This window comes from Phascolarctos cinereus, unplaced genomic scaffold (genome assembly GCF_003287225.1).
Source record: "Phascolarctos cinereus isolate Bilbo 61053 unplaced genomic scaffold, phaCin_HiC Scaffold_1;HRSCAF=81, whole genome shotgun sequence".
NCBI classification, from domain to species: Eukaryota; Metazoa; Chordata; class Mammalia; order Diprotodontia; family Phascolarctidae; genus Phascolarctos; species Phascolarctos cinereus.
This window is the reverse complement of record NW_027555514.1, coordinates 250049098-250064490: the sequence shown is the minus strand read 5'-3', so window position 1 is coordinate 250064490 and position 15393 is coordinate 250049098. Positions and strand designations below refer to the sequence as shown.

The window sequence follows — 15393 nt, the reverse complement described above, 5'->3', positions numbered from 1 at the left end:
GAAGCTGAAAAGCATTTTTTTTGGGGGGGGGAAATCTAATCTAAGTTCATATGGAATAGGGCTCCCAGTGAGAAACTTCTTCTTCAAATGTAGATCAGCAACTATTCTGAAACACAAAAGTCCTAAAGAGTTGCCTTGGGGAATTGTGGTATCTTTAAGTGGCTTTCCTAAAGTTACCTTGGCAGTGTATACTTGAGTGTGGCTCAAACCTAAGTCTCTTCCATTCAAATCCACAATGCCACACTGTCTCTAGAAAATCAACATTACAGATGTTATAAGGACTAGACAATTAAAGAGGTATTTCACAGGCATTAAGCTTTACTGTATGAAGTAGGAAGTTGCAAATACTTTCTATTGCACTAGTCTGGTTATTAGTTAAGAAAAGGTATAGCTCACATAGAAATAAAAAACAAGGAACCACAGATTTCTTTTTAGGACTAGATGAAAGTTAGAAAAGTCAACCATTCTACCTCTTTGCATTCAGGAACATAATCAATATAAGACAAATGAAGATTTAAAAAAAATAAAATTCTACTCTCAATTCTTATTTTATTTACTTATTTTTTAATTCTTTCAAAAAACTTTCTTTAGAAAAAAGATTCTTTAATCTCAGTAATTTAGTCTCAATGTTTAATTACTCAGGAAAACCTTTATATCTAAATTAAATCCCTCATGCTACAGTTAACCTATTTTCTTTTCTCCCATCTCAACAGAAAATGGAGAACAGCTGGTCACCATCTTCAGTTTAATAGCTGTTCCATGTACTCAAGGACTACTGCCCCTTAATTGAATAACCTCAATTGTTTGAGACACTTCTCAAAGATTTTACTTCTAGCTTCTTGAATCATCTTTATGACTCTTCTATGAACTCTCTCCAAGTTCTTTATATTAGGATTTGGTTGTGGAGTGCAAATGAAAATTCAGTGTTTTTAGAAGGGTCTGACCAATCCTGACAGTAATTTGAGTTGGCGAGAAAGTCAGTCAACAACAATTTCTTCTCTAAGTGAACGTGACAGAATACATTTCATTATGATGTAACTAATAAAAAAGGGCAATGGATTTGATACCTTAAATTTTCATTAATGGAATTTGATATGTTACCTTGAACTGACATTAACCATGGTCTGGTTGTAGACTAGGTGGTCTGAATGTTTTGCTCATTTTAGCAGCTAGAGCAGTCTGACTTCATTTATAAAAAAAACCCAAAACAATTTATTACTCTCTAGTAAAAATAATTCCTGTGTTCCTACAATGGTAAAGGCAAAGGGCACAAGTCTTTTCAGGGACAACATTATCCTCTAGTGGAAGTTAGTTCCAGAACACACTAATTCTTGTGGTGCAACAGGAGCATTTATTTCATTTCCAGAAAGATGTAAAGATTTAAATGAGTTAGCCAAGCTGATAATGCTTTTACTACCATAGAAGAAAAATGGGTTTGGTGGAAACAGGTGTTGTCTTTTTTTTTTTTAAACAGACACTAAAGGCTAATCTTGAAGTTGCTCTCTTCTTCATCTTTGTCTTTTTCTTCCTTCTCCTCCTGCTCCTCCTTCTTCTATCAAGAAGTACTGGGGTACAAAGCCAAGCCAGAGCAACAGTGAAGGGTAGGAATGTGGGAATACATATACCAATTAGCTTTAACCTGCTTGATGATTCTTCCATCCCTTTCTATCTATTCCCAACCTACATCATGGTGAGACAGTTTTAAGTGTCTGGCTTCATCTTTAAAATGGGGGATGAGGGTTGGACTTATTGGGCTCTAAGGTTTCTTCCATCTAAGTCTATGATCCTACGACTTAGGTATTTTTTTTTTAAGAAAGGAATGCTCCTCCAATTTTTTGACTCAATGCAAAAACAAAGTTCATTATGTCAGATTATTTCACAGACAATCTCTAGGGAATGTATTTAGATTGGATAACCATATTGGGTATTTGATACTAGGCATAATGCTATGCATACAGTAGGCACTTAAAAATGTTTATTGTTAGGTTAGGCTCATCTTGAGTAAGGCAAATTGTCATGGTGGAAACCTTTGAGTTGCTGGATCAGATGAAGCTTTGTACGAGTAGTCAGAAGGTACGTGGATAAAAGGGAACTGAATGGAGCCAGGCTACACTGGATGTGATTTGCCAGGGAGTGATGTTGTGATTAGACCCTTCTGAAATAAAGTTACAGGGTCGAGAGGCAAACCCTTGCTGGAAAGAGATGAGTAACATCAACATAAAAGTTCAGAAGGAGCTCGGGTTGGCAAGGAATGCTAAAAATGACAAAAAAGTCTCTTAAAAACTCTATTTGGGGATAACAGGCAGATCAAAGAATGGGTAGGATGACTGCAATTCACTGATAATGATAAAGGAAGAGACAGAAAGTAGAACTCATCAACTTTGATTTTGCTTCTGTTTTCTTTGCCAAGCAAAATAAATCTTCAGACTGGGAAGAACATCATAAAACTGGTTGATGGGAAGTCAAAAATCCAAGAAAAGAGGACTTTGCTGCCCTTTATGAGTAGATGTTACAGGCTGATTCAGATAACTCTGTCTGAAGGTATGGAAAGAACTGGCAGATCTAACTGCTAAGCTGCTCTGACGGAGTATGGAGAATAGCAGTGGTCCTTCAGGATTGGTGTAGGACAAATGCTCCGATTTTCAAAAACTCGGAGAATTAGAGCCTGCAAATTACAGGGCAGTGAATATGACTTCAACTTGAAAAATTCTAAAATAAAAGAGATGACTAGTGAATACGGAGAAAAGTAAATTGGCGATCACAAAGAAGCTGACAGAGATTCGTTAATAGGTCATGCCAAACTAATCTTACTTCCTTTTCTGTCAGGGTTTCTAGAATGGTTGATCCAATGAAATGCTATGGGTTTTCTCCTACTGTAACAAAGCCTATCATGCTTGTCATGTAGAGAAGACAATATTACAGTTAGGCAGATTGATTCTGGTAATAAAACAGTCACGATCCTCAAAAGTATAAGCGCTGATGGTGAATCAAAATAGGCTTTTGTACTTTTGGCATGCCACTGCATCTCTCTTCAGAAGAAAAATACTTGTGTCAGCATGTAGTTTAGGTCATTTATTCAATGATCACAACTAAGGGGATCTGATTGATCAAGTCAGATGACTGAAAAACATTAAGGAGATTAGAAAGTGAACTAATACACTCAGTAGCATAATTGTAGGAGGCCAGAACTTCTCTCTTTATGTGTTAACAAAGCCAAAAATTCCTCCAGAGGGTGATCAGGAGTAAAGAGAATGATATAGAGTGCATAGAGTGTCACAGAGCTGTTCCCAAATTCACAGGAAGCCAAAAAGGCTGTCAAGGAAGGCAGGAACGCTCAAGACACCAAAAGGGCAGACAGGAAAGGCAATGTAAAAAGAGTACTTCTAGAGAGAGAACCGAACACTGATTAAATGAAATCAAAGAGGACCTAGAATTGGGTTTTTCTGGTTTGTTTTCATTTTTTGATGATCAGGATGAGTATATTGATAGCTGATGTTTCAGCTAGGTTTTCTTAGCTTTGGCTTACCAGCTAGATAAAAGGGTTACAGACAGGCTCTTATCAGGAACTGCTTTATTTCAAGAATGCCAGGGTATTATATGTGGAGTGCTTTTAGGCTGCAATGCTGACATATTTATTTTTAGAAATTATAAAAGGAATTCCAATATGCAATTATAGCCAGTGAAGTAAAAAAAAAGCGTATACACTGTATTCATTAGAAGCGTTTTGTGCCTATAATGAGAAAAATATCAGATGTTCCTTTTATAATTTATAATTAAGGAGGATTTTGTTTATAGTCTCATCAAGTTTCAAGTTATTTTGGCTTGACTGAAGTAATTTTATTAACATTCAATTTCTACCTAGGACTCAATGCGAACAATCAATTTGACAATGTACACAGATAGGACTTTTTTTTAATTTTAAAAATTCATTAACCATAAAAAAAATCTGATTTGGAAAAAAAGGCAACAAACAAAAACAGTAAAGTTTGTTCTATTTTCTCAGGTGTTTCTGGGATAATTAAAAAATGTCAAGGTTCATTTGAATGAAATAACAAAGGCATAAGCAACTTACATTAGTGGGGATGTGCCTTGAATTCCACAAGTACTTTGCAAATTCACCTGCACAATTTAGTTCTACAAAGCTAACTCTGGGGCAGCTAGGTGGTGCGGTGGATAGAGCACAGGCCCTGAAGTCAGGAGGACCTGAGTTCAAATCCGCCCTCAGACCAAACACCTGACACTAGCTGTATGACCCTGGGCAAGTCACTTAACCCCAATTACCTAAAAATAAATAAATAAATAAATAAAAAGCTAACTCCATAACTTCCTTTTAATGAAAGTAAGTCAAGACATATACTAAGAGAACACCCATTGTAGTTGCACTTGAGCAAATTAAGTCATCTGGACCAGAGGAACAATATCCTTGGGTATTGAAAAAAAGGAGAGATACCACAGGGGAAGGGAAAATATCCCAGTTTTCAAAACTGGAAGGAATTCTGAAAGCTATATGCTACTGGATTTAAACTGAATGCCCAGGAGAATTCTCTAGCAGATCATTAAAGAGATGGTTAGTTAACATCTGGAAAAGATTGTTCATTTGTTCGTTCATTGTTGTCCTTCATAATCAAGGAGGACCAAAGTAACATCACAATGTCAGGGCCAATACATAGTGTGTCTGATCAAACCAAATACAAGCTTGGAAGGTTCTACTACAGGTCTGGCACAAATAATCTGTATGAACATTTGGGAAGGAGATGTCTCTATCTGAAGAAAATAGTAAAGATTACAAAGAACAAGTCATGTCAGACTAACTTTATTTTCCTATTGGATAGGGTTGCTAAAATGGTAGACCTGGGGAAATCTATAGATGTGTTATGCCTGATTTTTTCCAAAGGATGTGATAAAGTAGTTCATACTATTCTTTTGGAAAAGATGGAGAGACACGGAAGGCTAGATGATAATACAACTGAATGGATTCAGAATTGGTGGGATGACCAGATTAAAAGAATAGTCAGTCATTAATGGTTGATGTCAAATTAGCGAGAGGTTTCCAGGAGTGCCCTGGGCTTGGCCTTGGGTTGTTCATTTTGTTACCAGAGAGTTGGATAAATGTACTATAGACAGTATGCTCACTGATTTGCAGATAATACAAAGCTGTGAGGGACAGCTAACACTGTGGATAAAAGAGTCAAATTCTAAAAAGATACTGATTGGGTAGAGCACTGAGATGAATCTGAAAAGATATCATTCAGAGCGGACAAAGAGTCTTATACTTGGGTTCAAGAAAACAAGTTTATAAGAAGAGAATGGGACACGGGAAGGTGGATAGGATGGTTAGATAGCAGGTTGTTTGAAAAAGATCTGGAGGTAGCATTATACTGCAAGTTCCATGAGTCACTGGTGTGACATGGAAGCTAAAATAAGACAAAACAAAAACAACTCAGCATGACCTTGGATTGCATTAAGAGGGCACTGATTCCAGCAACAAGGATGTGAGAGTTCCCATGTACCCTGCTCCAGTCAGACGCATTTAGCATATTGTGTTCAGTTTTGAGAATAAATTTTGGATAGACACTAATAAGATGGAAGTGTTCAGAGGAAGGAAACACAGGAGGTAAAGGGCTTTTAATCATTGTCATATTTAGACAGGTTGAAAGGTCTAGGGATAGTTCAGCTGGAGAAAAGTAGATTCAGGGAACAGGGTCGGGGTGGACACAATAGCTACCTTCAAGTATAGGAAGGGCTATCACAGAGAAAAAGGATCAGACTTGTTCCATCTGGCCCCAGAGGGCAGAACTGAGAGCAATGTGTAGAAGCATGAAATGTCTGGTGTCAGGAAAAACCTCCAAAAATTGAATGGGCTGGCTCAAATAGTGCGGATTCCTAATCACTCTAAGTACTCAAGGAGAACTCCACTGATGATAAATCCAATACTTCCTAAGAAAGTCTGTTAAACTTGCGGAAAGCTCTAATCATTAGGAAGCATTTCCTTATATAAGCAAAATCCTATCTCCCTTTAACTTCAGTATGTCAGTACTAATTCCTGGGACCATGCAGAAAGAATCAAGTCCCTTTTCTACATGACAGCCTTTCAAATACTTGAGGGCGACTGTCATCTATCTCCAAGGCTAAACATTCTTTCAACTAATCCTAATATGGTATGGTCTTCAATGCCTTCAATGCCATCAATCCTTAATGTAGCTGCCTTGAAAACACTCCAGCTGTTCAATGTCTTTTGTAAAATGTATCCCCCCAAAAAAGGAGCACAATCTTCAAGATCTGACTGGACAAGTCCAATAGAACATCATTATTTCATTGTGAATTCTGCTTTTCAATGCAACTTAAGCATACATTAACTTTTTAGGTGGCCATGTCACACACTATTGACTTCTTGTAGGTTGGGCTGGACTTAGGCTGGTCTAGTGGTTCATGATTTGTGATAAATGACACACTTACACACCAGCTACTAGTTAATGAAAAGAAATTTATTTAGCCATGGCATGGAAAGGATGGATATCCAGGAAGGACACTTACTGAAGTAACACTGCATTGCACTAATCCAGCTGGGTGCAGTGTCTTTGCCCCCATATTGGCTGTGCTGGTGATCTAGTCAGAATCATGTGTCAAAACTAAGGGAGGAGGACTTTATGGTAAAGAGGAACAATATCTTAATCATTTCACAAGAAAAGGAAAGATGTAGAGAATATAATATCTCACTGTGTTTATTGTTCATTATGAAAAAAATTAATTTGTTAGAGCAAAATACTGGCTTACAGGTTCTTTTTCAACAAGGTGTCTCCCATCCATATACGAAAATTATTCAAGGTTCTTGGAAGAACTAAATAAATAACCCTATTCAATGGCCTTGTGGAGCAGCTAAGTGGAACAGCTGATAGAGGGCGGGGACAGGACTGGAGTCAGGAAGACTCATCTTCCTAAGTTCAAATATGGCCTCAGATACTTAGTAAATGTGTGACCCTGGGCAAGTCACTAAACCCTATTTGTCTCAATTTCCTCATCTGTAAAATGACCTGGAGAAGGAATGGCAAACTGCTCCAGTATCTTTGCCAAGAAAACCCCAAATGGAGTCATGAAGAGTCAGATACAACTGAAACGACTTAACAACAAAAATTCAATGATCATAAAAAGTCAGTGATCATAAATACAATATCATATATAGAGAGTTGGAAAACCCTTTAGAGCCCATCAAGTTCTATTATCTCATTTTGTAGATGAGAAAACTGGGTCCAGAGAATTTAAGTGACTTACCCAAGGTCACACCACTAGTAAAGGACAGAATTGGTATTTAAACCCCGGTCCTCTGACTCCAAATCTGACATGACTTTCACATCAGACTAGGCAAAAAATGGGAAACTGCACGCTTGAAAAAGGTGTTTGTTTGACTCTGGATGAAGAAGTCAGTGTAGAATTCAAGTTTTCTGTCTAGTCTGATGAGAGAGTCAGGACCATTTATAAAATGTAACCTACCCATGTCACACATTGTTGGCTTCTTGTAAGTTGGGCTAGACTTAGGATACATAGTTATCAAAACAAAATTTATAGATTCCTGTTCTAGAACTAAGGATTTTGTAATTCTGAAATTTCAAGTAGTTTAATTTTATTCCCCATATATTTCTGAACTCAATCAGTGTGCATTGGCATTACTTAGAGGCACTGCTGAAATGGAGGCTTGGTGGTGAAGTAGCTTAAGTATATACAGACTGAGTACCCTCTGGTGGCCAATGGAGATATTTCAGTCCTTAGGAAGGCTTTCGTATGCATATATTTATGAGGGAATAAAGGGAGAAATGTACGTTTTGGACCCCTAGCTAGGTGGGTCATAGTGTAAGAAAAAAGAAATTGGGACAAAAGGGAGTATTAGCTATCCCACACATGCACTGGGTTGTTGGCTCAAGGACAGCACCACCTATTGGGCAACTTGAACACTACACACCTCAGATAGAATTTGGTGACACACTGATAAGCAAATGGAAGTCAGGGCATGAACCAATTTGGGTTGCTTATATTACTGAGTGCCCCCAAGTATGACATGCAGTAGCAGTGATGTAATAAAAAGTGTTATGCAAGCAGTGACTATAATAATGAGATGAAAACAACACTAAAGGAGCAGCTAGGTGGCACAGTGGATAAAGCACCAGCCTTGGAGGACCTAAGTTCAAATCTGATCTCAGACACATAATCACTAGCTGTGTGACTTTGGGCAAGTCACTGAACCCCAACTGCCTCACCCCCTCCAAAAAAAAAGAAAAAAAAAAAAAAAAAGAAAACAACACTAAAAGGCAGCTGAAGTTAAATTCAAATTAACTGTAATGACCAATAGTAGACCAGGACATCTGATGATAAAACACATTTCTCTTCTCTCAGTAGAGAAGATGAGAGATGCTCTCAGACTTGGCCACTGTATCAGGTTGTTTTGCTTAAAGGTTTTCCTTTATTATAAGGGAAGGTTCAATGGAAAAGAAAAAGAGATATTAAAGGAAAATGATGGTGAAGTAAAAACAAAAGGCAGCAATAAATTTTTAAGAACAAAACCTGGGTGGCCTACAGCTAGAGTATTCTCTCTATACAGAGATTGATATAGATTAATAATTAACATAACAGAGATTAATTAATATAGATTAATAATTAATAGAGATAAAATTAATATTTACAAACCATCACTTTGATAGTATGTTCTAGAATTTTGTTAGGAATATAAGTCACTTAGTCTATAGCTTGAAGACTCTATCCTTTTTTGAAAAATTGGGATATTTGTGCATTTCCAATTCACTTTAAAAAAAAAGATCAGCTCAGTTATCACATCTGACAGTTCTATTAGTATCTTGGGGTATAGTTCTTCTATTCCTAGTGATTCAAAGTAATCAATAGTTAAATGCGACTGGACTTTGGACTATGGGATCCTAAATAGCCTTTTAACATATGCTTTCAAATCTACTTTATCAAAATTTAGCATTCATGTTAGACTATGTATAATTATCTTCCTATTTATCATGAATTCTAGGATTAGGTGGACAATTTCTGCTTTTCCATTTCTATCATTTCCATTTGAGCAACCAGTTTTTCCCTATTACTCAGAATCATGGTCAGAACAGCAGTTATCCTCATCATTTCATCCCCTTTCTGAAGAAATATTTATTTTGTACATTCATTATAATATCCACTGAAGTATAAACAGGAAACAATACATGTTTGTTGGCTAATTTCTAGGTACTTAGCTACTAATCTTGGTTGAATTAGGTACTTTATACTCTAATTTCACAGGTAAATATTTGACCTTTTAAGTATTTTGACAACGGTTCTCTCTCTCCCCCTCCCCATCTTCCTCATCCTTCCCTTCCCCCACCCACATACACATACATTCTCACATATACACACACATGTTGAGGTTTAGGGGTTTAGGGATGCTGGGACCCCAAAATCACACAGGTGTACCTTAATTCTAAAAGAATTAGACCCAAACCTTCTTTCAGCCAAAGACAAGGTTTATTAGAACATCCGTCACACTGGTCAGACTCTTAAGGAATCTAAGCATTTGTATCGCTAATGCAAGCAGGCCAGATCTTAAGAATCTGAGCCCATGGCTAGATGAGCCATGGCTAGATTGAGCATTTGGCTAGATTTTAATAATCTGAGCAACGGAGACAAGATGGATCTTACATACAGAAAGACTGTGGGAGGGATCTAGGAGTGCCCAAGTAGTCTAGGGTGACTAGAAGAGGGGTCTAAGGAAGACCTGGATGGGAGTGGCCAGTAAGCTAGGGGAAACAGAACACCAGGGACCTAGACCACTGGGCCACCAGCAAAATGGTGTCTAGATAGGATTAAGGGTAGGAAGTGGCCAGGGGCAATCAGGAGGTAACAGAACAGAATGGGGATACTGGGCTTAGTCACAATTACAGCCTCAGGGGAACACTAGAGAGTTGGCCAGGTGGAAAAGTCCAGGGTTTTTCCATTTTGGGGTCCAGATCCCAAAGACATGGTCTTTTCCTTTTAGGGATTGAGATCCCATCCCCCATCACACACACATATTCACAACCTTAAGGTGGATCAGTTAAAAAATATCTCATAAATCTGGTGATTGAGTCTTGACAGTTGTTATCTTCTACAGAACATTAAAAATAATGTAATATAAATTTAATTACAAAGGATAACCATAACATCATGTGTTCAGCGTGCAAAGTTGGAAGGTTAATCAATGTTTTATCATAAATTATGATGCACAACAACATTTAATGATAATATTCTGAAGAATCTGGGATATGAGTCGTGACTTCAGTGCAATAAACCAAGGACAATGAATTCTGTAACATCTGGATAAAGCTCTCAGTAAAGGGAAGAAAAATAGAACCATACCAAGCATGCTGACATTCTGGCATTTCGACCACAGCACCAGCCCTCTTCCTTTAAATACTGGCACATAGGAAACCCCCACATTTCCAGAGTGTAATCTACAGATGAAGAACAACAATATAGATTACTTAACTAAAATTCTTCCTCTTTCACTTAATGTAAATCATCTATTGAGAAAGTAAATCATCTATTGAGAAAGACAAACAGTAGTTAAACATGGTAGCAGTGATGTTTAACAGTTCATTCCAGTCCATTAACCGAAAGCATATTAGTGTTATGAAAACGGTATTTGCTCAACAACAGCTGTTTTGTGTTTAAGCCCCAGGTCTGAGAGTAACCCATTTGCCAAAACTATTTCTCCAAGATTTAGCAAGGGCAATTTAGTACAGAAAGAATCTTCATATATGGTGAGACTAAAAGCAGTAAGCAACCAGTAATTTGCGAAAAAAAAAAATAATGCTGGTAAAGGGCTCATTAGTGTGAATTTTAGTATGTGCCTTAAATAGGTAGCATTGATATCTAATATAAAAAAACTTACTGCTGTTCTAATTCTCTGATATAAATGACTACAAATAATATATTTTGGCAATCCATCATCGAACAATTTTCATTCAATGTCGCAAACTATTTTATTTTTAGCCATTACATTTGCTTTCCAGAAAAGACCAGCTGCAAAGATGTTTATTTCTTCACGTTGCAGTCTCTAAACTATGATTCAACTTGGTTCAGATGTATTAATGATAATTAAGCAACAACCAAAATCAACAGTCACTGTTTAATATCGTTGATCCCTTTTATGGCTAACCTATTAAAATTAAACTGGATTCACTCTCTCTCTCTCTCTCTCTCTCTTTTTTTTTTTTTTGGCTAGGCAGTGGGATTAAGTGACTTGCCCAGGGTCACAGCTAGTAAGTGTTATGTGTCTGAGGCCAGATTTGAACTCAGGTCCTCCTGACTCCAGGGCTGGTGCTCTATCCACTGCACCACCTAGCTGCCCTTAAACTGGATTCTCAAAGTCCAAAGCTTCTATGTTGACTTTTTAATTACATAGTGAGCAACTAATAAATGCTTGCTGATTGACTCTAAGAAGACTTGGGGCTACCTGTAGAAGTTTTGCCTTTATTAACCTAGGCTCAGTAAAGTTGGTTTTTCAATATAATTGATTACCTTTGTATTTCTATGGATTTTAGTTTATTTTATGCCTTTAAAAACATTATTCTGAAAAAGAAGTCCACAGATTTTGCTGTACAACCAAAGAGTTCCATGAAACAAAAAAGGTTAAGAAAGCTTGATCTCACTGAAATTTAGCATTTCCTTCAATTACTTAAAATCATAATTCTCAGAAGGGGTCCAGAGGCTGCACCAGACTGTCTAAGGAGTCTATGATACACAGAAAAAAAGTTAAGAACACTTGATTTCTATGAATAATTTCATTAATGCTCAAAACACTCCTATAATAATAGGTGATACATTTTATTACATCTGTAAGGATGTTAGTGGCATCTGATGATCTTTAGATATCTAGAATCACGGGAAAAATAATTGGTATTAAAATGATGGATCTTTGTTTCAGGGTGAAGTTTTAGATCATTAAAAGTACTTTCTCAATGTCTAGCACTAGTAAGCACTAGATACATGGTATTTCTCCCCATTCATTTATTTATTCACTCATTTGTTCACTTATTAAAAGGCAAGTGCCTTTTAATGCCTAATTTAGAAGAAGCTCTCCTTATATTCCTATTCCTCAAGTTAGTAATGACCATTTTTCCCTGGATTTCATGAAGTAGTTAATTTCTTATCTCTAATACACTCATGTTTTCTAAATCATTATAGTTACAAGGGTATGGGTAATATTCCCCTTCAAGAATTTAAGGTCAGCCTTCAGAAAAACCTGGAAAGACTTATATGGTCTGATGCTGAGTGAAGTGAGCAGATCCAAGAGGACTTTGTACACAATAACAGCCACGTTATGCAATGACTAAGATTGTTAAACTGAACCCTTCTCAGCATTATGAGGATCTAAGACATCTCCAGAGGCCTTGGGATGGAAAATGCTGTCCACATCCAAAGAAAGAACTATGGAAGTCGAATTGCTATCACTTATTTTTACCTTCTGTTGAGTTTTGTTTCATCTTTCTGATGGTTCCTCCTATTGGTTTTAATTTTTACTTACAACTTCACTAATGTGAAAATATGTTTAATGGGTATGTAAATGTAAAGCCTATATAAGATTGTGTGCCGTCTTGGAGAGGGTGGGGGGGAGAAAGGGGAAGAAAAATTTTCAACTCAAAAGCATATGGAAGTGATTGTTGATAAATCAAAATAAATTAATAAAATTTAAAAAAAGAATTTAAGGTCAAGATTAGCGAGGTGGTGCAGTGGATAGAGCACCGGTCCTGGATTCAGGAGGACCTGAGTTCAAGACCTCAGACACATAACACTTACTAGCTGTGTGACCCTGGGAAAGTCACTTATCCCCATTACTTAGCCAAAAGAAAAGAATTTAAGGTCAGTAAGGACATGGACCATATCTTATCTAAACACTATATCTTCCCTAATGGCTAATATTACAATGATCTACACCCAGCACAAAGCAGGTACTCAATAAATGTGTGTTGAATTGAATAAGCATCTGACGGTACGTCATTTACATAATGGTTAACTAAAAGCAATTATACTATGGACTTCATGGGGTGGTTCTGGAGTCTTCCATAAACATTAAAATGATACAAAAATGTGAATTGTTACTATAGTTATCATTTTCATTACCCACAGTAGTCATAGTAGTACAGTCACAGTATCTAAATTGAAAGGGTACTCAAGAGGTACCTGCCTAGTCCAATCCTTCCTGATTTCCTTGGCAACATCATTGATAATATCATTCTATACACCCAATCTCTACATGCAGGCTTCTGAAGAGGGGTAACATCATCCTGGATTTGGACTCAAGAGGATCAGGGTTAGAATTCCAATCTGCCATATAGTGCTTTCTATGACCTGGGGCAAATCATTTAACATGCTGAGACCTCATTTATTAAATAGGTAGGATTGGACAAGGTGAGCCCTACTGCTTCTTCCAGCTCTATATCGTTGGTTCTGTGATCTTTCTTGAAACAGTCAATTTTACTTTTATATAACTACAATTGTTACAAAGTTTTCCCTTACATCAGGGATTGGCCAGTGAGGCCCCTAAACAGCCATGGGACAAGAAAATTTCTATATTTACAGGTTTACAGAAGAGGGTTAGGGAATAAAAGGGACAGCAGGGGCTGAAATAGGCCCCAACAACTTCAATTCATTGTTTCTAGCTGTGCCCTCTGGGGCTTAAAAGAACAAGTGGTAATACTGTATAAAAATTACCAGGAGCATTATAAAGTTCAAAAGAATTCTTTTTTGTAATGCTTCCATCTGCTCTGGAAACTTAAAAAAAAAAAAAGGAATTCTACTACATTCCACATAGGCTTTAAATTCTACACTGTCTTCCATTCGCCCAAAGCTATTTCTCTCAAAATTTAAACATGTCATAGTTCCAGTGTGTTGCAATGAATCCTGATAGTAGTGATTCGTTTATTAATTTTCTTTAGAATTCTGACTTTTCTTCATCATATGGTAATCACAATAGTATAGTATCTGCAATACAAGCAGGCTCATTTGGAACCTAGCAAGACGATTCAATGGCACCGAATACAGCTAGCATTTTTCTGAAAATTCGACTATTTTATTGACATTTATGGTGATTCTGTTTGCCTACTTTTTTGTCAGTATGTCATTGTTCAACAGCATACTCAGGGAAAAAAATCCAAATAACTCTTCAGAGCCTTAAAATCAACATTAGACAAGAGGTAAAATTACCCTTAAAATATTAAAAAAAAACAACTTTAATGGAATATCCTATTACAAAACACTATGTTAGTGTGGTATTCTGACAAAAAAACAAACAAGCAATAACACAAAAACCTACATTCTACACAGTAAGAGCTCACATTTTTCTTAGCGGTGGTATTTTTGTGGTGTGACATCCATGATGCTTACTTGAAACTAGTTCTGTTTTACATCCACCTAACTCCTCACCATCTCTTTGTTCACCAACCCTTTTCTGGAAGCCTGCATTAGAACTCAGGTTTTCCTTACTCCAGGGCCAGTGCTTTATTTACTGTTAACCAAAAACAATATATTAAGCCACCTATCTGCCTCCTAGGCAAAAAGAAGTTAAGTGACTTGCCCAAGGTCACAGAGCTAGTAAGTGTCTAAAGTCAAATTTGAACTCAGGTCTTCCTGAGTCCAGGCCCAGCACTCCACTCACTGACTCATTCAGTGGCCTCAGTTCTAGGTTAGACTGGCCTAATCATCCCCTCATTACACTCAATGATTAGGGTACTGAAAGGTATTGAGGGGAGGATGATTAATTCTTCAGTAATTACTTGATAAAAACAGCAATTGAAATTTAAAGTAAATGATCATTAATTTATATTTCAAAAACTACTAAATGTACATTCGTATATTATTTTAACATATTTAAAATAAATACTATTAACAAATTAGTTGATATAAATAAAACCCTTCCTCTGAAGCCTTTTTTTCTTTTCCTTTCTTATCCTTGAGTTCTAGGCTATGCACATGTAGCATAAGTTGTGGTAATTCCTAACCAAACTGAAAAGGTTGTGAATATGGCCCAAGGAATGAAGCTTGATGGTTTTTTTTGAAGACCAGGCCAGCAGTTAGCTAATCACTAGGAGGCTGGCCATGAGGTGATTAGAGAGATAAAGTGCCATGAGAGTGTCACCAGTGACTGGAATACAGGAGGTGTTTAATGAATGTCTGTAGAAGTATTCTAATAAGGCTATCGGGGGAGAATGGATAAAAAAAAAAAGCCTTTCTCCTTTTTCTTATCGACCAATGCAACTGAATAATAGTTTCCTCTCCATGAGTATTCCTTTACACAACTTTCCAAGTTAGAAGAATATACTAGAAAAAAAATTATTTACAAACTAAAATTATAAACTCAAGTATAAATTCTATGAT

At 36.8% G+C, this 15393-nt stretch overlaps 1 protein-coding gene across 1 annotated transcript in view; it reads right to left on the bottom strand.

Annotated features, from left to right (window-relative positions):
- METTL25 (methyltransferase like 25) overlaps positions 1-15393 on the bottom strand; it is a 155481-nt gene that overhangs the window by 39267 nt on the left and 100821 nt on the right. The window contains 1 exon segment of the mRNA XM_020993463.2: positions 10375-10469. Within this exon segment, the coding sequence (XP_020849122.2) occupies positions 10375-10469 (95 nt within the window).